Raw genomic sequence first — 23,784 nt, 5'->3', positions numbered from 1 at the left:
AATGATCTCATGGTCTTGAATTGGCAATGGGATGGACTGGCCCTGTTGATTGCTCTTTTACATATGGTGGATCACGAAAGTCCTTTTTCTTAGTTTCTTCCCCACCCCTTTTGAATTGCCAACCCTTCCGTTTTGATCATCTGGTCCAGAATGATCATAACTGGTGTCATCCTGGCTGATCTGAACTATCATACCATTCCATAAGTCCTGTCCTTACCTTAGATTCCTTGAATTGCCAAACTGTCTTGTAGGGCATGCCTCATGTTATCACTTTTTCTTTTTAATTGAATTAGGCTAGTATCTCAAGTTTTAAACATGGGGAAGAGATTCTAATTCTTAATTCATATGGAGTTTTGATTTGACATTTTGCTTTCAGTTTAATGTGGGCAAAAGTAAGATCAAATTAATGCATGCTCGACTTTTTTGTGCTACGTTTGAGAAATTGCATAACCTCTGCTAGAACCACAGTTGTCAGGGCATCACCTCAGTGTTATAGTAGTTTTACAGGACTAAAGCAGGTGTGAATTGGTTGTCCACATGGCAGCCACCACTGCTGGAATTGCAGAAAAGAAGTGCTATCCCCCTGCAATCACTTGGACTTTATGGTAGGATCCCGTTGTAGCCACCAGTTGACCACTGGTTCTCTGCCGTCTGTTTCAAAGAGAAAGAAGTATGGTAACGAATGGGTTGGCTTAAAGAAACCGTCAGAACATGCATTTGAATACTGTTGAAACTGAGATATCTTGGTTGAGTTTTGTATGTGATTAGAAACTATGCTAGATGCCACTTTATTTTATTATTTATCGATGCTATTGTCTAGGTATTATCATGCTGCTTTTATATATAATGGGTGACTCAAAATATTTTTTTAAAAGCTGTGGTAGCTGGGACAATTATTCCTTGTGGCGGTAGCCTGGGGGGGGGGGCTTTGGGTCTTTTTGTCTTTTATTTAGTAGAATTTGTCTGAGGCTTTTTTATTGTATTTTCTGCCACCATTAAGTGAAGGGTAGAATAATATTTATGCACTATTTGAATCTTAATAAATAGGTGTCCTGCGATTAGGAGTTGGTTAACCTAATCGCAGGTCTTCCTGCAAATTTATGGTAACTCTGCTCCATTCTTCTTCTCCTTCTTTTTCTGTTTCTGTTTCTTCCTTCTTGTCTAATCCTTGGCTGGTTACGGAGGCCCTTGATTCTTTCATATCTCTTGGACTGTGACTGTCCAAATCACTGCCCTAATTTTGATGGTAGTGGTACATCCAACTGTCTCTTATGGACACAGGCTGTAAAGATATCTGTCATTGTGAAAGGGAAATTAAGATATTGGCAGAACCTTCCTATGCTGATTCTAAAGGTTATGAGAAGTGGATGAATGAAAATGATACAGTTCTTGTGTGGCTCTATGGTTGTATGTACTCATTAATTGCTCAAGTGATACACTGCTGTCAAAGATGTTATATGGGATGATCCGGAAGAAAGTTTTTTCAATGTCTTATGTGTATGATCGCTCTGTGATAATATGTATCCAAATCACTACCACTAATTTAATTGTACATCCAACTCTCTCTTATGAACACGGGCTGTAAAGATATCTGTAATTGTGAAAGGGAAATTAAGATATTGTCAGAACCTTCCTATGCTGATTCTAAAGGTTATGAGAAGTGGATGAATGAAAATGGTACAGTTCTTGTGTGGCTGTGTAGTTGTATGTAATCATTAATTGCTCAAGTGATACACTACTGTCAAAGATGTTATGCATGGGATGATCTGGAAGAAAGTTTTTTCAATGTCTTATGTGTATGATTTTGCTCTGTGATTATATGTATTTTTCTTAAAAGAAAGGTGAAAAATGTATAGGAGAGTTCCCACGCTACCCTTAAGGCCATGTTGCTGGAACTTAACGTCTTTAAGCCCTTGAAAACTGAATTGAATTTCTTGTGTTTATGTTTTTGTTTATTTGTAAATGCAAGGTTGAGTAATTAACATTTTTATTGATCAGTTTCCAGGCTGGAAGGGTTTGTTTCTAACAGGGAGCAGTCCTATGAAGATCCCATTGAAGAGTAAGTTCTTTCAGATCACTATTAGTGGTTTCTAGTGTTAACTGTAAATGCTAAGCTCTGTGTGTGATGTGTTATACTGCAATGGCAGGGAGGCCAGAAGTTAGTGGGTACACCACTGCATTGGCATGGGGCTCAGAGGTTGGGTAGGGACCCCGCCAATCAATATTTTATAATGCGTGGTTATGTACTTATGACTTTATAACCAAACAAAGGCAGTTACTGTTTTAGTTGGCACAGTATTTAATAAAAAAGACCCCAACCCAAACCCATCCTGAAATGGTACTAATTTGGGAATTTTCGAGGATGCCCTTTCTCTCTCTATTTTCCTGTTTTATTCTGTTGCTTTGCTGCCTTCATACATATACTGATGTGTATTGCTTAGAAAATCAATCAAATAAGAGGGTGTAGTCCTAGAAAATGAATAACTTGAATGGTTAGAAATCATAAAATAAACATAAATGAAAATGCTCAAAGTCCACCTTTTATGTGTTTGTTTATTTGATGGAGAAGTGGTTAAAATGTAAAAGAGGTGTGATAAATGTACCTTTTCCCATAAAATATCAAAATGTGAGTTTCTTGGGTTAACTGGGGTGGGAAATGAAAAGACAAACTTCTTTAAATCAAGGATCTTGTCTGCTGATGTGGCAATTGCTTTTTACCACTCCATGCCTTTAAAAAGTCCAACATAGGTTGATGAAACTTTGTGGGAAAGAAAAGTTAAGCTTACTTTTTGATCCTTTGATCCTTTGATCCCTCACATTTCCTTTCCCCTCATTTTCCCTTCCTTCCCTTATCTGTTCCCTCACCCAACTCAGATGGGTCCCACACTTTTAACTATTAACTATTCCATCCCTTTTTATTTTCCAAACAAACATGCTCTTATCAAAGAAAGAAACAGAAATTTCCTTTTAAATTGCAAAATGTTACTATTTTTTCCCCTTACAGGAACTCTTTTTTTAGGCTAAAAATTGTTGTACGGATTTTTGACTGTCTAGGAAGCCAGATGCCTCTCACCTGATTAAATTCCTTACGATCTTTATAGAATATATGAAGAAAATGGTATTAAAAGAATTTACACCCACTTCACTAGTTGGGCTATTAGTATATGAATTTATGCAAGGCATCTTCCTTGCTGAAATGGAATGCATTGTTGTAATCTTCTTGTAAGTTCACTTTCTTGAATTAGTTTGAATACAAAATCCTAGTTGCTGGCCATTTTTTATTCTTTGTGATGTGTCAAGAATCAAGATAAACTGACCCATATTTCTTCCGGTTCTTCTACCTCCTTCTGGCTTGACCTGTGGCATCCGATGGGTATCCTCTTCACCATCTTTACCCCCCATACTGTCTATGAAACTTGCATCCCCAAAACCACCCCCCTCTCGACTTCATCATTAATGGTTCTTTTGCTCCTCTTCCCCACCATAGTCTCACACAAGTATGGAACTCACTCCCCCTATCTTCCCTTCCCCTCGTGACCTCCCAGTTTGGCTTCCCTCTACCACCAAATCCTTCACCACCGAATCTGCTTGGAACCTTTTCCGCTTGCCTTCCCCCCAACCCCCTTGGCCCTCCCTGGTTTGGTTTAAGGGCCACATTCCCCGCCACTCCCTCACCCTCTGGAGAGCCCTAAACCTAGCCCTTCCCACCAGGCTTTCCTCATTAGTTGCCACATCCCCGCTAACCCCAACTGTATCCTTTGCTGGAATGGTACTGAGGACTTAGAGCATCTGTTCTTCTCTTGCCTCTTCTCTAGTTCTCTCTAGAGAAAAGCCCTTGCTTTCATCTGGCCCCACTCTTGTTGCTCATTTGGGTTCGATTGTGATTGGTTTTGGGTTTTGAGTAACTTTTCAGATACCTCTATTTGTGACCAGATCGGTAAGCTTGTCTTTTGTGCCATGGTCCACCACTTATGGTGGGAGACTGGGAGTGCGGGCATTAGACTTCCAAATCCCGCTCATTAAACTTGATTTGGAATGCTATTCACTTTGATGTTTCTTCTAGGCATCTCTCTATCCCCCATCCCCCAATGGCCAGTGGTTGACTCCTCAAGGAACAGGCTCATTGTTGTCTACTGGGGTCTTAACTCCCACTTCCAGTCTTCTCATTGATTTCGTTCCACCCCCGTGTTCCTCTTTGTATTTCCTTGTTTCTTAATTTAATTATTTAATCATCCAAAAAAAAAAAAAAAAGAAAGAAAAAGATAAACTGAACTACAACATTCTGGTCATGTTGGTAAATCTCGATCCTAGAATCATTATGTCCCAAGTGATCAGAACTACAGGTCCTTACTTGGGAGATACTAGGCAGGTTGGGGGGATGGTAGGAATGGACATATTGGTTCAACAATACTGTTGTGACTGTTACAAATGTAGGAGGTTAAGTGGTTTCTTGGTCCTCTTTGCTGATGCTTGTGGATTTTTTGTTCATTAATCATTCCAGATTCTTTCATTTCCATGCAAAGATCATTTCCTTCACGAATACATTTGCCTACTTTGCCAAATACAGATACACCGCCATGCGCTTTGGCAATGTTGTTGATCAATTCCATGATGAGTACTGTTTTACCCATCCTAGGCTTCCTAGCTCCCTGAATGTCCAATTGTATATGTTAATTTATAAAAATTCTAGATGTAAAAATATGCGGTATTCACCCATGAAAGGGTATAAAATATAAGAATAGGCATTAATCAAAAAGAAAAAAGAAAAAAAGGGCAGAAATCAATGTGCTTATGCTGAAATCAGAAGCAGGGGGTTCCTCATTTGAATTGCGAAGGATCATATAAGTCCTAAGTTGATTCCTTCAGACTTGTCAATTGGGCAAGTATGTCCATAGTGACTAGGATGGATATCTCGCATCGGAAAACTAGCAGTTTGCCCTGTCAATCCTAAGGGACCTAAATAACTTAGTTAAGGTAGGCTCCATTCTTCATCAAAAGTAATCATGTATACAGCACATGAAGAAAAATGAATTAACCAAATTTGCCTGATGTGGAGGCAATCAAGAAAGATGCATGTGAAAGCAGAATTGCATCACCTGCATCTGAAATTCAGAATCATAAAAAATAATAACAATAAATTGAGCATATATTTTTCCTATACAACTGTGTTCTTGCTGTCATTGAAACAGCCTCTCAGCAAAAATTGCTGTGGTAAGGCTGTGTAGGGAAACTGCCTCCCTGGACTCTGCTCATGCGGAGGCCTTTGGCACTGGGTTCACCCTTTTTAACTTTGTTCTTGCTATGAAGCACCTGAATATCTAAGATTCTTTTTCCAGGTTACTCTATGCGGTGTTTGTCGTTTCAAGTGAGAATGCAACTGTTGCTGAATTAGCTACAACACTACAGGCTGACCTTTCTCAGCTGCAGGCTGCCGCATCTTTTGCATGTCGACTGGGCTGGGCAGTTAAAGTGATTGATCCTGCATCTATTCTTCAGGATTCAAGCATTACTGCATCTCCTAATATTACTCTGAGTGATGAAGAAGATAGTTCTCGTGGTATGAGCACTGCAAATATGTCTGCTGATGGCATTTCTATTCAACAAGATATTTCAGGGACAGAGAACTATGGGCCAGCTTCTGGCCATGCTCGTGTCGCATTGATTGTTGATGCCAATATAACATCGTATCTCATGATGGGTTCTGTTTCACCAGGTATGTTGTTGGTTGATTGTTTCCTGAGCTATGATACTTGTTTTCATCATCACTTGTTAGGATGACCTTTATTCTGTTTCATCTCTTTTGAGTTTGCAATAGCTGAAGTTCCTAGCACTTAAATAATTCTTAAGCTCTTCATTACATGATCAGTTTCTTTAGCGATACACAGGGTTTGACCTAAAGCATTTACCTTGGTCATTTGCGTTAATCTGAATGCTTCTAAGTGTTATTGCAGTTTTCACTTTATCATTCTTAATTCAGACCAGTAATTGATCCTGAAAGGATGGATACCCTATATTACCTAGATTTGGCACTTTGTCCACCCTGATTGCATGCCCATATGTGTGGCTATAGGTTGGCCATTCTGGGATGGGTGTGTAATTACCTTGCCTCCCAATTCCATGAATTTTAAAGGGAAGAAAGGTAGAAAGTAAAATGAGGGGAGACTGATAGAAGAAGAAAATGAGACAAGTGGAAGAATAGTGGAGCAATGGTGCAGCTGCACAAGAGTTATGTATTTGTTATTTCCAGTGGTGAGCATGCCCATCAGTTAAATTGTAGGTTGAACTCAAGAAGGAAGCAATGGTACTAGGAGGAAAAATCAGAGGGCTATTAGTCTACTAATACTCTTGTTTTCATGGATTGATACTGAAAACAATTTAGAGGTATGCCCATGTTAGTCATTCTTAAGCCAAGACCTGCTGATGCAGAATTGGCAGCAGATACAAAAGAGAGAAAAGCCCAAAGCTCAAGCCCATTAAAGCCTAAGGACATGACCCAAAACAGCCCATGGCTTGCATGGGCTAGGACTATTGGAGTGGGTTAAAATGAGCCCATGGTTTCATGGGCTTGGATCACTTAGTGGAAGAAGAATATCAGCCCACTATTTTGAACTGCCCAGTCTGCTTTGAGTCAACAGGAGCTGTAGGTGGTGTTGGTTGTGGTGGGGTTAGTTGGTGGATATTTCCATTATTGTTTTGACTAGTGGTGTTGGGTAGTAGTTGGATGTTTCCAATGTTGTTTTGACTAGTGGTGTTGGGTAGTAGTTGGATGTTTCCATTAATGTTTTTGTCTCTTTAGAATGCTATATAAAGAGACTTATGTAAATGGTGAAAAAACGACTTGTGAAATGAAATCAAATTGCTTGCTAGCATTCCTCCTCTTGGAGACCCTTGTGTTTGATCAAGGTAGATTGGTGTTCGATCCAATCGATCCACCTTGCGGTGGGCCCGGTGTTACATGTTACTTTGTTGTCCTTATTGTTCTCTTAATTCTCTTATATTGTTCCATCCATTCTTCTTTATAGCATACTGCTGTTTTGAAAACCTAGTTAGTCCTTGTTCTTAAACCAATATCCTTGTTCTACCACTTCGGTTTTCAGCCTTCCATAGAAATTATATCTGAATTTTATCTATCTTAAGTCTATCAAATCTGAAGTTGATTCCCTGTGAAAGGTTCTATTTGGCTACTGTTTTGATCATTCAAATACAGTACTACATTACCTGCTTTACTGAACCTTGTGCATTCATGTAATTTTATTGTGGGACAGGACAAAATCTCTTTATGGATAGAAATTCAAGCATGCATGACAATCTTTAATAACCAAGTAGCAGGAATCCTATCTAGGGGACAAAAAATGATGTCGAACTGTATAGTGCTTATGTTCTCTAAAAAGGGCAATGAGTTCCCTATGGCCAAGATTCAAGATTTTGAGTTTGGCTGCCAATTTTGACCTGGCATAAAACTGAATTATGCCACCCAAATGGCCGAAATCCCATCGAACCTGTAAGCGAAAATTTCAGAACGTCCATTTTGGTACCCAAAAATTAGAGTTTTGATCGATAATTTCGGTGAATGCCTATTTAAGCATGACTGCATATGTTTGAATTGATTGATTGAATAAAATACCAAGAAAGTAGTTTGGTTTTGTACGTGGGTTTCTTATGTATAATATAACATTAATATGTTCTACCTTTAATCGACCAAGAAGATTAAACTAAGATTTTGTGGATTCCTCTCTTTCTTGAAGTTAGCAAAAAGACGGAACTAAGAATGAGGGAGATCTCTCTTACTTGATGTTTGAACCCAAATATCTTTTTTCAGTCTTGCAGTGGGAACTTTTAGGTGAGCTTGTGAGGATTGAATCCTTGATGATTTGTGAGTTCTTGAAGAAATTTGAAGCATTCTAGAAATTTGGATTCATTTCCCTAATTTTGACTCGTTTAGTTTTGCATGAATGAAAATGTCAAATCAATTATTTCAAGCAAAAGTTTCAACATTTTTTTTTTTTGGATGATTAAATAATTCATTACCAAAGAGAAAATATACAACAGCACAAACAACAAGCAACCGACAAGCGAGATATAGCAAGAAAACCTCACTAACAAGCAGCCTTAGAGGCATTGAGCCAGCAGATTTAAGGGCACTAATATAGCACTTGTTCTGCCGAGATCCAAACCTCTTGCACTGACCAACTGCAACAATGAGCCAGCGTTTGGTCCTTGTCTGCCGGTCCATGCCTCTTTGCCGGCCGCGCGTCCAATTGCGGGTGTGCCGATAGTCTAAGACGTTAGACTCCTTTTGGGTTCGTCGTGCTTCTGGTGTTCCCCCGCCGTGGCTCTCTTGGTTTTGAGCCAATCCCCAGGGGGAGGGCGGGAGGGCGTCGGGGTTGGTTCGAGATATCACTAGGCCCTCTGGCTCGCTAGCGGCAATCAGCAGATCCTCCGCTTGACCATGTAGGGGTGGGCGAGGGGGCGGGTTCGGAGAGAGCTATTGGCCCTCACGGCTTCCCCGCGCCGGGCCATTAAGCGGGGGGAGATGGAGATGAGACCATAGGGATGCGCTTGAGATCCCATGGCTCTCCGCTTTCCCCCTAGCTAGAGGCCACGGAGGCGATTAACATCCCTGCAACCCCGGCGGCCACATCCACTTTTTTTTTTTTTCTCGAGCCCGCCCCTCCGGGGAGGAGGGAGGGGAGTGGTTTCGCGGGGGGGGGGGAGAATCGGGGAGACAGCTCTGCCAGCGCTCTCCGCCTCTAGGGCCAAACAGGAGAGCAGGGGGGGGCGAGTTTCAACATTTTGGTTACTTGATTTCAGTCATTTTGATAATTTATTATGTTTTACGTGAATAAATGTGACAAATCAATTCTTTCTCAAGATTTCAACATTTTGGTTATTTCATTTTAATTCATTTTGACGAAATATTCTGTTCTTTGTATTTGGCATGGCATTTCATTTTGAGGCCCATCAAAACTGAATATTATCCAAAATTTTAAACCATTTTTGGAACCTATGCATAAGACCTACACCTTAGCTGCAGCTGATATTTCAATACATAAGCTGAGCTAGTAATATGATCGAAATTCTGAGGACCTTCAGATTTGGTTTGAGCCAAGAAATAATGGTAGCTAAGTCACCCTCAATGGTGGTGTTATGAGAACCTTCCACTCACTCAGCCTGTAACCCACCCTTCAAGAATATATACTCCCAGTATTTTATTAACATATTTTCCATGGGGTAGTCAGCTTTGTAACATATAGCAACTGCTTCTAAGAAATGTCATGCACTCAATGTCTTCCCTTTTTCATAGATTTGTAATATAATGTAGAATTTTATGGGCAGAACATGGAATTGGCATGCAGCCCCAAGCAGTTGTTCCCCCCCCCCCCCCCCCCCCCCCCCCAAAAAAATATTCCCTTTTCTCTCCCTCTGGTTGGCCTTCATTTTCATGATTTGTATTAATGGTTTGGGCGCTGGTTGGCTGGCCCCGCTGTGCCCCCCCCCCCAAAAAAAAAAAAATCCCCTTTTTCTCTCCCTTACAATGAGTTGGACCTTACATATGATGTTTTGCGAGTAAGCAGCCTAAAGGTTGCTGTCCATCCCTCTCCTGAATACATAAATGCATAGGAAAAGATGCAGAAGTAAGGATATTTGTGGATTTTCTTTTGTCTGAGGTTTTGTTGATTTCTAATTTAAACATGGTGGAGCCGGGGGGAGGGGTGTGTTTGGTTGGTTGGTGAGGTGGAAAAGAAAGGAGTAATCTGTCAAAGAAAAGAATATAAGTAAAAGCAGCAACTTTTCCTTTGTTTTTCATGCAGTCTATGGTGTACTTGGTATACACCTAAAACACTTGGTTTGGACTTCACCCCTTGCCTTTTTTCATGCGGCTTAGAATAGGTTTAGAAAACCTAGGAAGGCTGACTTGAAAAAGTCAGCAAGCAAAAATTTGGTCACTAATGAATGAATGAATTTGAGAAATAAATGATTCTCTGTGGCAGCTCAACAATATCTCGATTTATGAAATACGTTTCTTCTTTCTTTTTCTGGATTAGGAAGGAGAGAAAATATCACTTAGTTAAGGGATTGTCACCTCTTAAGGAAATATCTGTACTCCTGTAGTTTCATCTCTCATGGTTCTGATATGTTATCATTTAGGAGAGGTAGAGACCAATAAAGCTGCACCCTTGCCAATTGCCATATTTTTAACCATACAACATAAATGGATTTAAATCAAGTTATAGCATTTGATACTGGTAATCGACAGAAATTATTGGATTTATATAATCTATTTGTTGAGCAGACAAGGATAGTATCATGGGCCATGTGATTAATACTAGGTCCCAAATCAAAATTAGGGCCATGTGCTCGGTGCTTCTGAATTGACTCAAAATATGCTTGCAGCCCCCAGGTCAAGTTGGATGGTGTAAATGATTCATGTACCTAACCTTTTGTAGTTTCAATGAGGCTCTGCTGAGTTAAGTTTAATTCTCTTTTGCAGGTTTGAAATCTCATGCTGTAACGCTCTATGAAGCAGGGAAACTGGGTGATGCTAGCATTGCAGAACTTTGCAAGGACCTGACTTCATTAGAGGGAACAAAATTTGAAGGTGAATTGCAGGAATTTGCAAACCATGCATTCAGCCTTCGATGCATTCTTGAATGTCTTCAGTCAGGTGGTGCAAGTACTGATTCAGTGGTTGAGGAAGTTAGTGCTAAACTGGAAAAAGAACCTTCAAGCAATGATGATGTTGTTTCTCTTATAGCGGATATTGATATAACAGAGGAATCCAACTCTGGTGAAACTGAGACTGGGGCAGATGGTGACGAGAACCTTCTGGGTTCAATACATTCTCCTATCCCTGTGACTGATGCTGTGGGTGAATCTGTCAGTGGAAGTACAGGTGGTGAGTCAGTTTCAGTTATTTTTTCTGAAAATAAGAGTGGCTTGCATGAAGATTGTGAACCAGAACCTAATTTCCAAACTGATGGGATATCTGTACTGGCTGACCCTGTGGAACCTGGAAAAGAGATTTCAAAGAGGAAAAGGAAATATCGTGTGGATATTCTTCGTTGTGAGAGCTTGGCTTCTCTTGCACCTGCAACACTAGATCGGTTATTTCTCCGTGACTATGATATTGTTGTATCCATGGTTCCTCTTCCTTCTTCGTCTGTTTTACCTGGGCCTACAGGGCCAATGCACTTTGGTCCACCCTCCCATTCATCTATGACACCTTGGATGAAATTGGCACTTTATTCAGCTGTCGGTAGTGGACCTCTATCTGTTATACTGATGAAAGGGCAATCTTTACGTTTGCTTCCTGCACCATTGTTTGGTTGTGAGAAGGCTCTGATATGGTCTTGGGATGGCTCCACAATAGGGGGTTTAGGAGGAAAGTTTGAAGGGAACTTGGTCAAGGGAAATATAATTCTGCACTGTTTGAACTCACTTCTAAAATACTCTGCTGTGCTGGTCCAGCCTCTTGGCAAGTATGATCTAGATGAATCTGGAAGGATCATTACTTTGGATATTCCGTTGCCCCTGAAAAATGCTGATGGTTCAGTCGCTCATATTGGGAAGGATATGGGACTATCCGTTGAAGAAAGTTTGAACTTAAATACACTGGTAGTTAGTCTTTCGAATAAGATGGACTTATGGATGATAGGTTACATCCGCTTCTTAAAACTTTACAAAGACAGAGAATCAGATCAGTTTTTACCTGATGCTGAAAAGTATGAATGGGTTCCGTTAAGTGTGGAATTTGGGATTCCACTTTTTAGTCCAAAATTGTGCAGCAATATCTGTAAAAGAGTGGTTTCATCAAATTTACTTCAAACAGATTCACTTGCTGAGCATCATAATGCAATGCAGAGTTTAAGAAGAAGGTTGCGTGAAATCTGTATGGAGTATCAAGCTACTGGTCCTACTGCAAAGCTTTTATACCAGAGAGAACAATCAAGAGAATCATCTCGGCAACTAGTTACTTATGCAAGTGGAAAGTGGAATCCACTCACTGATCCTTCTTCTCCTATTTCTGGAGCCTTGAGTGAAAACCAGAGGCTAAAACTTGCTAGACGGCAGCGGTGCATGACTGAAGTTCTTAGTTTTGATGGTAGCATCCTCAGGTAATTTTTTTGTTTGATCTTTTCTTGTTCTTCCCTTCTTCTTCTTTTTATTTTATTTATTTTATATGTATTATTTGTCTCCACATGGCTAACTTTTTTTCCTAGTTTTGTGTATTTTGATTTTCCCAAATTACTCGTTTTCTATTGATGATGCATCTTTGGAAGAAAATAAAGAATATGTCCTGCCATCTACCCCAAAAAAAAAAGAATATGTCCCCTGCCCAAAATGCTTCTGGTGGGGTCCTATAAAATATTCTATTTTCTATGTTCCGTGCTTGCTATAATAGTCTTCTTTTGCTAATTGAAAATTAAAAAAAAAAAAAGAAGAAAGTTTTATGTTCAAATATTTAAAAGGTGAAGAATATTGTACTAAATCTTGGTTGAAAGTTGACACTGACCAAAATCTTATTGTCTTGGTTTTGGCCTTGAAACCTCAAAACAATATCCAGCTTGTGTTGGTTTTGGGTCTGACTGGGAAAAATTCTTGCTCCTTTGCAAAGAGTACATGAATAGTGTTGAGATGGAAATATTGCGCAAGCATTTGCTAAGTTAGTCACCTTAATCTAGTCACGGGAGAGAGACTCCTGTTCTAGTACTGTTAGTTGATCTAGTTTTTCAATCAATTAAGTTGTAGGATCCCAGCCAGACCCTAGATCCGAAGGTTGTTTGTAGGATCCCTATCGGACCCAAACTCCGAAGGGATATTCCTTTCTTCTCCCCCCCAACCACCCCACCCCCCCAATTTTTTTTTTTATTATTTTTTTTATAGCAACATGGTGCCTTCAATCTAGCACGTTTTCATGTTGTACAAGTTTGGCAAATCAGCAAATTTTATATTTCTCCATCAGTCCCTTTTTCCATCCCTTTGGGGAATACTTCGCTAGTCTTAATAAGATTTCACCATATACATTAAATTGAACTACTGTTATTTGTCAATATCTGTCCAGTTCCTAGAGATTTATTGAATCTGCACCTGTTGACTTACAAGCATCTAGGAAAGCTTTGGGTACCTTGAAATTGTTATGCAGGCTCTCATATATGATGTAGGATACCTTCACCATTATGACTCTCCAGAAAATGGGCATAAAGGCATGATAGTATGTTTATTTTTTTTTTTTTTGGATGATTAGCATGATAATATGTTGTACTGTCTGATACACAGAGTTTGGGCATAGGACGGTTTAAGCAGCTGTTCATGGATGGGAAAGGAAAGGGCATTTTGCTATGAATTCTCATTAATTTGACCATGGTTCACTGGAAAATAGACTTACGAACTGATGGTTACACTGCTGATCCCGAGTCAGATCGCCTGTTGTGGCAGGAACCTATAGCTGCTTTTTTTTTTGGGGTTGGGGTTGGGGGGGGGGGGGGGACAGCATTTCTGGTATCTGTTATATATCCAAGGTCAAAGAGGGAATCAACAAGTCAACATGGATTGTGGGCAAATCCAAAGTTAACTTAGTTGGCACAGCTGATATGATCCCTATTCTGATTTATCCAATGACCAGAGGAAAAGCTAAGACTGACCTAGCTACTGTTGAATGCAGGTCATTTGCTGTAACTCCTGTATATGAGGCTGCTACAAGACCTATTGAAGATTCACCTTTGGGTACGGCAAAAGTAGAGCCAGATGATGTGGACAGCAAAGAAGTAGTGCTGCCAGGGGTCAATCTCCTTTTTGACGGATCTGAATTGCTCCCTTTCGACATAGGTGCTTGCCTGCAGGCTCGTCAACCAATCTCCTTAATAGCAGAAGCTTCAGCAGCCTCATCTGCGCAGTTGAGTAGGGTCTCATAATGCTACCCTTTGTATGAGAACAGAATATGGATTTATTTGGAGAATGAGTACATTGCTGAAACACGGGTCATCATCTTGCTGGTCTAGATACTTCATCTGCTTGGTTATCCTCTGCCGCGTCCTTGATGATTGGTCATTGTAGGACAGCTGCTTTCAATGGTTAAGGTAAAGATCAGACGCTTGGAAGGTTTTGATTTGGAACTTATTTTTCAGTTTTGTATCACATGGTTCATCATCTAGAATCCTCCTCCTACCTCACCCTAAAAAAGGATCTGTTTTCACTTTGTAGATAATTATAAATTTGAACTGCATTGTTCTGATGGCCTAATCTTATCTGTGACCCTCACTTCAGTATCCTGTATGGTGTTGTGGGTTGGTGGTGTTCAGTAATATAACTTTCAAATGAAAATAGAGGAGGTAAGAATTGAGAGATATTGAGGGGAACATAGACGAATTGGATGGTCTAGGTGGCACTCAAGTGAAATGAATGAGGTAAAAACAGATGTTATGACACTGAGTTGTCATAAACTGTAGTGGAACTTTATGTACTAGCCAATGTTTAATAACCAACAGATCAGCTGACCTGACTGTTAAGGGAAATTTTATTTACCCTGGAAAGCACTATTACCCTGTATAGAGGCATTGATATCATTAGTTGCATATGCCCTAGAGATACTTCCACTTTGGAGCTTTTGGCTCCATCTGCACACTGACAATCAAATCAATGGATTTGAACCTGACTTCATTTCATGAAGTGCCCTGTCTTGTTTGATATTCCAGATTCATATCCCCATAGCTCGGTTTAGATCAGAGTTAGGAGCTGGTTGATGACCAATGTCTGTGGCTGAGCTATTACTATTTATTTTCTCTCTGCTGTCAATCAGAAAATTTTCTGGTCCTAAGTGAATTTAAATTTCTGTACCAAATGGAGTATAATTGGTTTACAATTTGCACTACTTGGTGAGGAATGTTTCCCCATTTGAAGCATGTATTTTCCTCTACCTCTGTACCTATTTCTTTTCCTTCTATGCTTTCTCTCATGTTCCTGTAAAGGTGACTGAAACAGAATGTTCCTGTCTCATACTCTTTTCTGATGGTGTTAATGCAGGTAGCATTGTGGGTTCTCTAGTTCCAAATAATCAATAGAAAAGAATGGGAAAATGGGAGAAACACGAATGAGAAAGAAATTAGCAGCAGAGAGAATTACAATTTAATCAAAGCCTGGAAGCCTGGCGTGAATTTCAACATGGGGAGTTGCTAACTCTTTTTGTACCTTTTGGATTAAAAGTCAGGTCTCATCTTTCAAGAAACAGACAATCAAGTCAATTTAAGGTATTTACTTCCGGTGGACCATTCATGTCTCAAGAAACTGAATTACATAACCCAAAGTGTCTTTTCTATTTTCTTTTTATTGATTGATTGATTTATTCAAATATCTTCTCTCTGATTAGTTGGTGTTGTTTGATGTACTACTTTTGATGCTGGGTTTGGCCCTAGCCTGTTGTTGCCATAAGAATGGCTATGTACTGGACGTATATGATTGTATCTATATGTTGTCACATTATTGTATCACTGTAGTCCCCTGATATCTTGAAAATGCATGAAGTGGCTGACAAGTGTTCTTATGAATCTTTAATGGTGTTATCATAATTGAGGGGTGATTTTGCAATCTTTCTAAATATACATAGCGTGTAGGTGCTAGGCAGGGGATGTAGTTCTTGGCATTGCAGGGCCTGAGAATTTTGTAATGTTTCAACTTGAACCTGTGATCGCTAGGTTGCTGTGAGGCAAGTTTGCTGTTGTGCTGTTGTGCTGAGATACACGGCGGGTGACACTTGGAAACTGAAAATTGAAAAGCAGTTGACCAGAGGACCAAGCACTAAACATTTTTGGTGAGACAGAAGGTGACTAAAGAGCGAGAGCCCAAGTGATATTGGAACTTGGAAGCATACGATGTAATGTCTGGATTTGTTTGTATATGTGCATACCGGTAGCTGCATTAGTATCAAACATTATTGACTCAATGATATCCTAACTAAAACTAATTATGGAATTTGCCATATGAATTTTTATCTTCCAATCAGCTTTACTCAAATTGACTTCTTTTATAAATCAAAAGCATTATGGTAGATTTTGCCATGGCTGTGGTGGACATGGTGGAAAATCTGATTAACGAGTGCCATTGCCATTAGACCATATCTACCATATGTAGCATCTAGGTAAGGAAAGCGTGGGATAAGGAGGAGGGTGGGGGTGGACAAATGTCATCCATCCGTCCATCCATGGATCCAGGTTTCTCCAGCTAATTAATGGACTCAGATATCGAGTTCTGTGGCAATTGGGTAGAATTGAGAATTTTGTGAATGGCTAGACCTAAGGTCGTTGAATTCAAGTTTGGTACTATTTTTGTGTCAATTCATGTAATTGATCGATTTTTAATTGGTTTGTCATCCACCTTATAGAACACAAGTATCAAACCAGCAGGAATTTCATTCAAGAATGCAATGAGCTGATCAGATGCAACTTCATACCTTTTGATTTACCACGTTGGGTTTATTTACGTAGACGTCATTTTTATATTCATGGGTGGCTGAGTTCTGCGAGCTTCTTGAAAGGATATTTAAAATAATATACAACTTTTAGCATGTGGCCTATTAGCTCAGTTGGTTAGAGCGTCGTGCTAATAACGCGAAGGTCACAGGTTCGAGACCTGTATAGGCCAAAAGTTTTGTTTAACCCATACATAATAGGGTTTAAGGTTTTTATCCTAAACCCGAAGGCCCAACAGTATCGCCTAAAGCGTCGACACAAAGTTTAATGTCTTCACCCCAGCCCACATGGGCCTCTATTATGCATATAGATTTTTTATTTTTTTTTTTTTGTTTTTTTTTTTTTTTTTTTTATGGGTTTTTGGGGTTGGGAATTGGGGGGGGGGAAGAGAGATATCAAGGGTTCCCCCCCCCCTCTCTATTGCAATGGTTCTCACCTTTGTGGAATATTTATCAAGTTCATTTTTATGTGACTTATAAATGGATTTCTACTATTTGATAAGATATTGGGACACTTGTTACATATTTACAAAGAAATTGGTGGACTTGATATTGGTCCTTAGTAACCTTCCATGAGTTTAGGTTTATCGAAAAAAGGAAAGTGAGTTTAGGTGGCGTTTGGCTTCAGTGCTGTACAATAATTACGCAGCATACAGTGCAAATCTAAAGTGGTGGAGATTGAATCTTGACCACATGTTTTATTTTTTTCTTCTTGCTTTCAATGGTTTAGTTCAATAAGTAATAAAAAACTATAGACAGCTTAATACTGCGCATTGATTACGCAGCAGCGAAGCACAACCCGTTCAGGTGACTCGGTGAGTGAACCACATGAGATACATCGTTAGTTAAGGTCTACCTCCCAACTCTATGTAACTCTCCAAGAGTTTGACCACTTTGTTTGCAATATTAGGTATTTAGGTAAACTGGTAAAGGGTCTCATCCCTTCCGACCTTTTTCCTCTTAGTTTATCCCTTTTTTCTTACTCGATAAAAAGTTTGAGAGAACGTGATGATTTGGACTCGAGTAGTCAAGTACACATGACACGTTTTTAAACGTAGAATCAAAGGGATTTCATTCAATCAACCCCTGTTGGATCTTATCTTCGCGTTATCTCAAAGCTAGCTAATGCCACTTTTTGACAACAACCCACTTCTTCACATACCTAATAGATTGGAATTCAATAAATAATTTTACCGAAAAAAAAAAAAGAATTTAATAAATAATGCAATAAAAACCGAAAAGACTGATAGCGGCAGATGCCAAGTATAAGAGAGAGACTAGAGGAGAGAGATTTCCAATATCTTACCAGCACCCGCGCTTGATAATGAATTCTCTAGTCATCATTATGAAATTCTCAATTCCCAAACGAAAGCAATATATATCCAATACCCTTTATTACACCCCCAAAGTCCCATCTCCACTCGCTACTCTTATACAAGAGAAACACAACACCACAAAACAACCCACCAACCTCCATGACCTACTACACTAAAAGTACTCTTAGCTAACCCTAGAACAGTAAGTAACTATAGAGAGAAAGAGAAAGAGCACTGCCTCCAGCCTGGCAAAGCTGTCTAGATTAGGCCATGGGTGGTTGAATCAACTTAAAAGCTGCTAGACAAGTGAACAATATTGCCATGGCCGGAGAAAGAATGGTTGGGGGTGCTTTTGAGTAAGAGGAGGTGGTGGTAGAAGGAGTGGCGGTAGTTGGGGTGGTGGTGGTTGGAGTGGTGGTGGTGGTGGGGCTGGTGGAGGTTGATGGTGCTGCAGTTGGGGATGTTGAACTACTTCCCGTCACTTTTACAGATAGCTTCATCCCACTTGAACAGTGACCAGGTATTCCACAAATGAAGTAATGGGTCCCTGTTTTTTTGAGAGTAATTTTTGTAGCTCCACTGCTATCTGATGTAATAGAATTCCCCACTGTGCAACTACTGTAGTCACTTCCACTCACCTCATCCACTGTGTGTCCTCCTGGATAGTTAAAAACTGCAAACAAGTCCCAAAACATAAATTGAATCAATATTCAAGCATATCACTATGCATACACATACATTGGAGGCGAGCACAATCTCAGAATGCAAAATTGACCCAGAATGCATTTTAAAGATAATATAATATCAAACACAGCACATGAATGAAGAAGGAAGTAATCAAAATTCAAAACTAACCGAGGGTGTCACCGACGGCAAAGGTCTTCCCACTTGTCCATTTGGTATAATCTACATTTGTTGTCCAACCGCCCGTGTCACCAACTGTATAATCTTTAGCCAAGCTTGGTACCACACAACTCAATGCAAGGATGGTGAACAAAACGCCAGCCATTGTGTTAGTTTCCATCCCAACAATGTTTTTGTGTGAATGCCAGAGAGAGGGAGAAGAAGAAGAAGAAGAAGAAGAAGGGTAACGTGCTATGATGATCAGAAGAGGGTCCTTATATAGGACATAAGGTGACAGGAGTGAGTAAGGTCTGGTGCACTTAAATTATTGTCTTGAAATAGTTTAGTTTCAAACAAACTCATTTTCAACGGGAATAACTTGAATTGGACTCCATTCCCCACAACCAAAGCATAAAGAAGTGGGTGACCAATTTCTCTTTCTTCCCTTTTCTATTATCATTAGCCTCTTAAAATCCTCTCCATTTATTCCCTTTAATTTGCTTATCTGGTGGGGGAGGAGATAGCCATACACGTACCTGCGTTAGATTAATTGATTGGAAATGAAGCAAGAACATGAAGGTCCCGTTATGTTATAAGTGTGTACCAAACCATAATGTCATGTCTGTTTTGGTATACTTTTTATTCCTCCTTTCCTGAATTATTTAAACAAGGTCATGATCATATTGATCAAACTAACAATGGTAATATATAAAATATATTTGCCAAATGATTGTTCTCACATTACGTAATCCTTGGCCAACGCAGACCTCTGGGAACATACATATATGCAGCAAGTAAGGTGGGTGCGTGGCCTCCCCCCCCCCCCCCTCCTTTTTTTTTTTTTTTCCCCACACCCACACCCACCCACGTCTGTTTGTGGGGGGGGGGGGCCGGGCCCCCCCCCCCCCCCCCCCCCCCCCCCCCCAACACCCCCCCCCCCCCGGCCGGCCCCCCCCCCCCCCTCTTCATTCTCCCTCCCCCCCCCCCCCCCCCACCCCCCCTCCCCCCTCCTTTTAAAAAAGAGAGATGTCAAGTTATGGCACCGAATAGAACAATCAGCAAATAAGAGAAAAGAAGAACACAATAATAACAACTAAGAGAAAGAAAGACACAATAATATTGGGCAAGAGAAAACTCCACTATAAATAAAGAAATATCCAAGAGAAGATATTTGGATGATTAGAGAAGAAGAGCTTCTTTTATAGCCTCTTCCTCTCCACATATTCCCACATCGCCGATGTGGGACTAATATTACAACAATCTCCCACTTGGAGATTAGATTGAGAACCAATCAATCTCCACACTAGTCTCTATCTTGCCACCACCATGCGTCTATGTCTCTATCAAGCCATCAGGATCTGCACCAAATGAACTTGTCGATTGATTGCTTTTGTCAATGCATCTCGCTAGGTTCTCTTTCGTGTGGATTTTCCGCATATCCACCCTTCCGTCTTCCACCACTTCACGAACAAAATGATATTGTACTTCTATGTGTTTTGTCCCGGAATGAAAAGTCGGATTCCTTGCAATGTGCAAGGCACTCGACTGTCACAATACAAGAGAATCTTCTCGTGTTTGTGCCCAAGTTCTTCCATGAATCTTCTTATCCGGATTGCTTCTTTACAAGCTTGTGTAGCTGCCATATACTCACTTCTGTTGTAGACGGTGCTACAACCGTCTGTAGTTTAGATACCCACCACACTCCTTCGCAATTGTAAACACATAGCCGTAGGGATTTCCTTTTATCAAGATCCCCCGCAAAATCGAATCAACATATCCTCCGACGAATTCAGATCCTCCATAACATAGAGCAGATCCAAGGTTCCTTTAATGTATCTTAGGATCCTCTTCACTATAATCCAATGCTCTTGTCCCGGATTCGCCATATGCCGACTAATCACTCCCACCGCATGTGCAATGTCCGGTCTTGTACATATCATGCGAACATCGGACTTCCCACGCGATGCATACGGTACTCGAGACATCTCCATCCTCTCTGCTTCATTGCTAGGACACATACTTGAGGATAACTTGAAATTAACGAAGAGGAGTAGAAATTGGCTTCAGTCTTGCATATTGAAGCGGCGCAAGACTTTCCTTAAGTAACTCTTCCGAGATAGCCAAATCTTCCTCGTTATTTCGTCTCGGTGAATTTGCATCCCTAGAATCTTGTTTGCGGGTCCCAGATCCTTCATTTCAAATTCCCTAGCCAATCGAGCCTTTAATTCTACGATCCGATCTTTGTTGGGGCCTCGACACCAACATATCATCGACATACAACAGTAAAATGATGAAATCATCATCACCAAACCTCTTGTAATACGCACAAGGGTCTCAAGCAAGTCTCGTTGTATCCAAGGCTCAATATGAAGGAATCAAATCTCTTATACCAACATCTTGGCGCCTGTTTTAAGCCGTATAGAGATTTGTTCAACCCGCAAACCAAGTTCCCCTTTTCCGGTTCTTCAAAACCTTCTCGTTGGAGCATATAGATTTCTTCTTCAAGATCTCCATGAAGAAATGCAGTTTTTACATCTAACCGCTCAAGATGTAGATCAAACGTAGCACAAAGTGCCGAACTATCCGACGTAGTAAGTCGAACCCTGGAGAAAAGATTTCGTGAAATCAACACCTTCTTTCGAGCATATCCTTTGATCACCATTCTTGCACGATACCGCTCTACTTGATCATCACTGCTTCGTTTGATCTTGTAAACCCATTTGTTACCAATGGGCTTCCTTCCGTGCGGTAAGGTACAGCTCCCACGTCTTATTCTTATGAAGAGCTTCTAGTTCTTCCCGCATAGCCGCCATCCAAAGTGACGCTTCGAGCTATCAATCGCTTCTCTCGAATGTTGATGGCTCACCATCTTCGTTAGAAGCGATGCAATGTTGCTCTCCATAATATAATCGATCGCCGGGTTGGTGTATGTCTTTCACGAGGTGACCGTCGAACTTCTACGGTTGTAGACTCAACTAGTACTTGTTCCTCATTTTCTCGATTCTCTCTCCGAGAATTTTCTGGATTGGACTTCTCTTCCTCCCGACCGTTGTACTCTCCGGAATTTCTATTGAAATGCTACTCACATCTTCCTTTTGCAGCTTATCTTCTCGCAAAAATGACATCTCTCGCTGATGACGACCTTGTGGGCGTGGGATCCCACATCGATACCCCTTGACTCCATCAGCATTTCCCAAGAATCGCATTTTCTGGATTTTGGATCCAACTTCGAAATTTCTTGGGGATGATACATCACGTACACAGACTCCCAAATGTGTGCGGCGTGAATAATCAACCGGCTTGCCACCACATATTCATCGGTGTCTTCAGATCAATCGATCTTGTTGGTGATCGATTAATCACATAGCAGCGTGTTTACGGCTTCGCCCAGGACTTAGCCATGCTTGCGTTCTTAACATGGCTCTTGTTCTTTCGAGTAGAGTTCTATTCATCCGCTCCGCTACTCCATTCTCGTTGAGGAGTGTAAGCCACCGTGAGTTGTCTCTTGATGCCTTCTTGATTACAAAACTCAAAGAAGTCATCCCCCGTATATTCACCGCCATTGTCCGTCCCGAGGCACTTGATTTTCTTCTCGCTTTCTCGTTCAACTTGCGCTTTGAATGTTTTGAAACCTGAAAACACATCCGACTTCTTCTTGATAGGAAACACCCAACATCTTCTGGAATAATCATCAATGAAAGATACATAGTACCTTGCTCCTCCCGCAGATGTAACCGGTGCTTGCCATACATCGAGTGAACTAATTCCGAGAATACTTTTACTCCCGGAATCGATGCATTGAACTTCAATCTATGTCGCTTGCTTGTAACACGGTGCTCACAAAAGGGTAATGAAACCTTTGTGAGACCCGGAGTAATTTCTGCTTCTGCGAGAACCTTCAACCCTTGCTCCGACATGTGGGCCAATTTTCGATGCCACACTTTTGTCATCTCTTCTGCAGCATCGGTTGATGCAACCGATGCTTCGCCTCCGGACATGTTTCTCCCATTACTTCGTACAAATTTGCAGCGCCCCTTTCAGCTTTCATTACGACTAGCGCTCCTTTGACGATCCTCATCATTCCATTTTGGATGCGTGTCTTGCACCCAATTTCATCTAATTGTCCCAAAGACAATAGATTCTTCTTTAAGCCCTTCACATGCCGCACATTTTGAATAGTGCGTACCATACCATCGTACATCTTCAACTTGATGGTGCCAACTCCAACAATCTCCAAGGCATGATCATTTCCCATGTACACAGCCCTGTAGAGATAGGTTCATAAGTTTGAAACCAATCTCTGCGAGAGGTCATGTGCCATGTTGCTCCCGAATCCAAGATCCAAGCATCACTATGTTCCAATCTATCCTTGGGCGCCATTGCTGCGATTCGCCGTAAAGAATATCTCCTTCACAGAATGCACCCTTGAGATGTCTCTCGCCTTATCTACACCCTTTTTTGAATCGACACTCATTTTTGAAGTGTCCCCTTTTGCCACAATTGTAGCACTTGAAATTCTTCTTACCCCTGGATTTTGACCTCCCTTGATTGTGACTCCCACTGGAATCACGTTCCGTTGACCTTCCTCGAGTCATAGACAAAGCTTCTGCTTGTTGTGAGCTTGCCTGTCTATCTTCCCTGCCTTTTCGTCTACTTTCTTCTTCAAGAATTGTAGCAGCGACATCATCAAATACCAAATAATCAAAGAGGATATTACTGGTTAAATTGATAATGATTGGGTCATATGAATCTGGAAGACTTTGGAGTAGAATTTCAGCACGTTCTCGTGGTGAAACATTATGTCCCAACGTTGAAAGTTGAGAACATAACGAAATCAGAGTATGTAAATGCTCTGTAACTGATGTAGATTCTGACATCCGTAAGGTATACAACTTTCTCTTCAAGAAGATTTTGTTGTGAAGTGATTTGGCTTCATACAATTTGATGAGGTGATCCCAAACCTCCTTTGCGCTTTCTTCTCTTCTACGCCCGCTAAAATATCATCCGATAATGCTAGATGCAAATCGAAAGAGCGATCGCATCTATTCTGTTCCACTTTTCGTTGTCCGTGAACTCCGCCGGCCGAACACCGATGGCTTCCGAGCGCTTATCTTTTATCAATAATGCCTTCATCTTCAATTTCCATAATGAGAATTTCGTGCC

At 40.7% G+C, this 23,784-nt stretch overlaps 2 protein-coding genes and 1 non-coding gene across 4 annotated transcripts in view; 2 read left to right on the top strand and 1 right to left on the bottom strand.

Moving 5' to 3' along the window:
- LOC149026660 (uncharacterized) overlaps positions 1–16,344 on the top strand; it is a 29,270-nt gene extending 12,926 nt beyond the window's left edge. Inside the window, exons 8-12 of one of the 2 annotated variants that reach the window (XM_089155022.1) lie at positions 1,999–2,059; positions 5,337–5,713; positions 10,493–12,116; positions 13,664–14,078; positions 15,022–16,344. In XM_089155022.1, the coding sequence (XP_089011148.1) occupies positions 1,999–2,059; positions 5,337–5,713; positions 10,493–12,116; positions 13,664–13,913 (2,312 nt within the window). In that variant the 3' untranslated portion in view covers positions 13,914–14,078; positions 15,022–16,344. The remainder of the gene's footprint in view (positions 1–1,998; positions 2,060–5,336; positions 5,714–10,492; positions 12,117–13,663; positions 14,079–15,021) is intronic. The other variant, XM_089155014.1, reaches the window with a different exon arrangement.
- A 217-nt stretch (positions 16,345–16,561) lies between these two features.
- On the top strand, positions 16,562–16,635 carry TRNAI-AAU (transfer RNA isoleucine (anticodon AAU)). The gene has a single exon. It is a non-coding gene; the product is annotated as a tRNA-Ile (tRNA).
- A 1,143-nt stretch (positions 16,636–17,778) lies between these two features.
- On the bottom strand, positions 17,779–18,873 carry LOC149026658 (mavicyanin-like). The gene is made up of 2 exons (XM_089145498.1): positions 18,634–18,873; positions 17,779–18,451 (listed from the first exon to the last, which is right to left on the bottom strand). Exons 1-2 carry the CDS (start codon positions 18,800–18,802, stop codon positions 18,042–18,044), a joined length of 579 nt encoding a protein of 192 aa, XP_089001624.1. The 5' UTR covers positions 18,803–18,873; the 3' UTR covers positions 17,779–18,041.
- Positions 18,874–23,784: the final 4,911 nt, after the last annotated feature.

Source organism: Hakea prostrata, chromosome 1 (assembly GCF_041222555.1).
Source record: "Hakea prostrata isolate BN-2017 chromosome 1, UWA_Hpros_2, whole genome shotgun sequence".
Taxonomy (NCBI): Eukaryota; Viridiplantae; Streptophyta; class Magnoliopsida; order Proteales; family Proteaceae; genus Hakea; species Hakea prostrata.
Note: the sequence above shows the minus strand (reverse complement) of the source record. Positions and strands in the feature narration are given on the sequence as shown.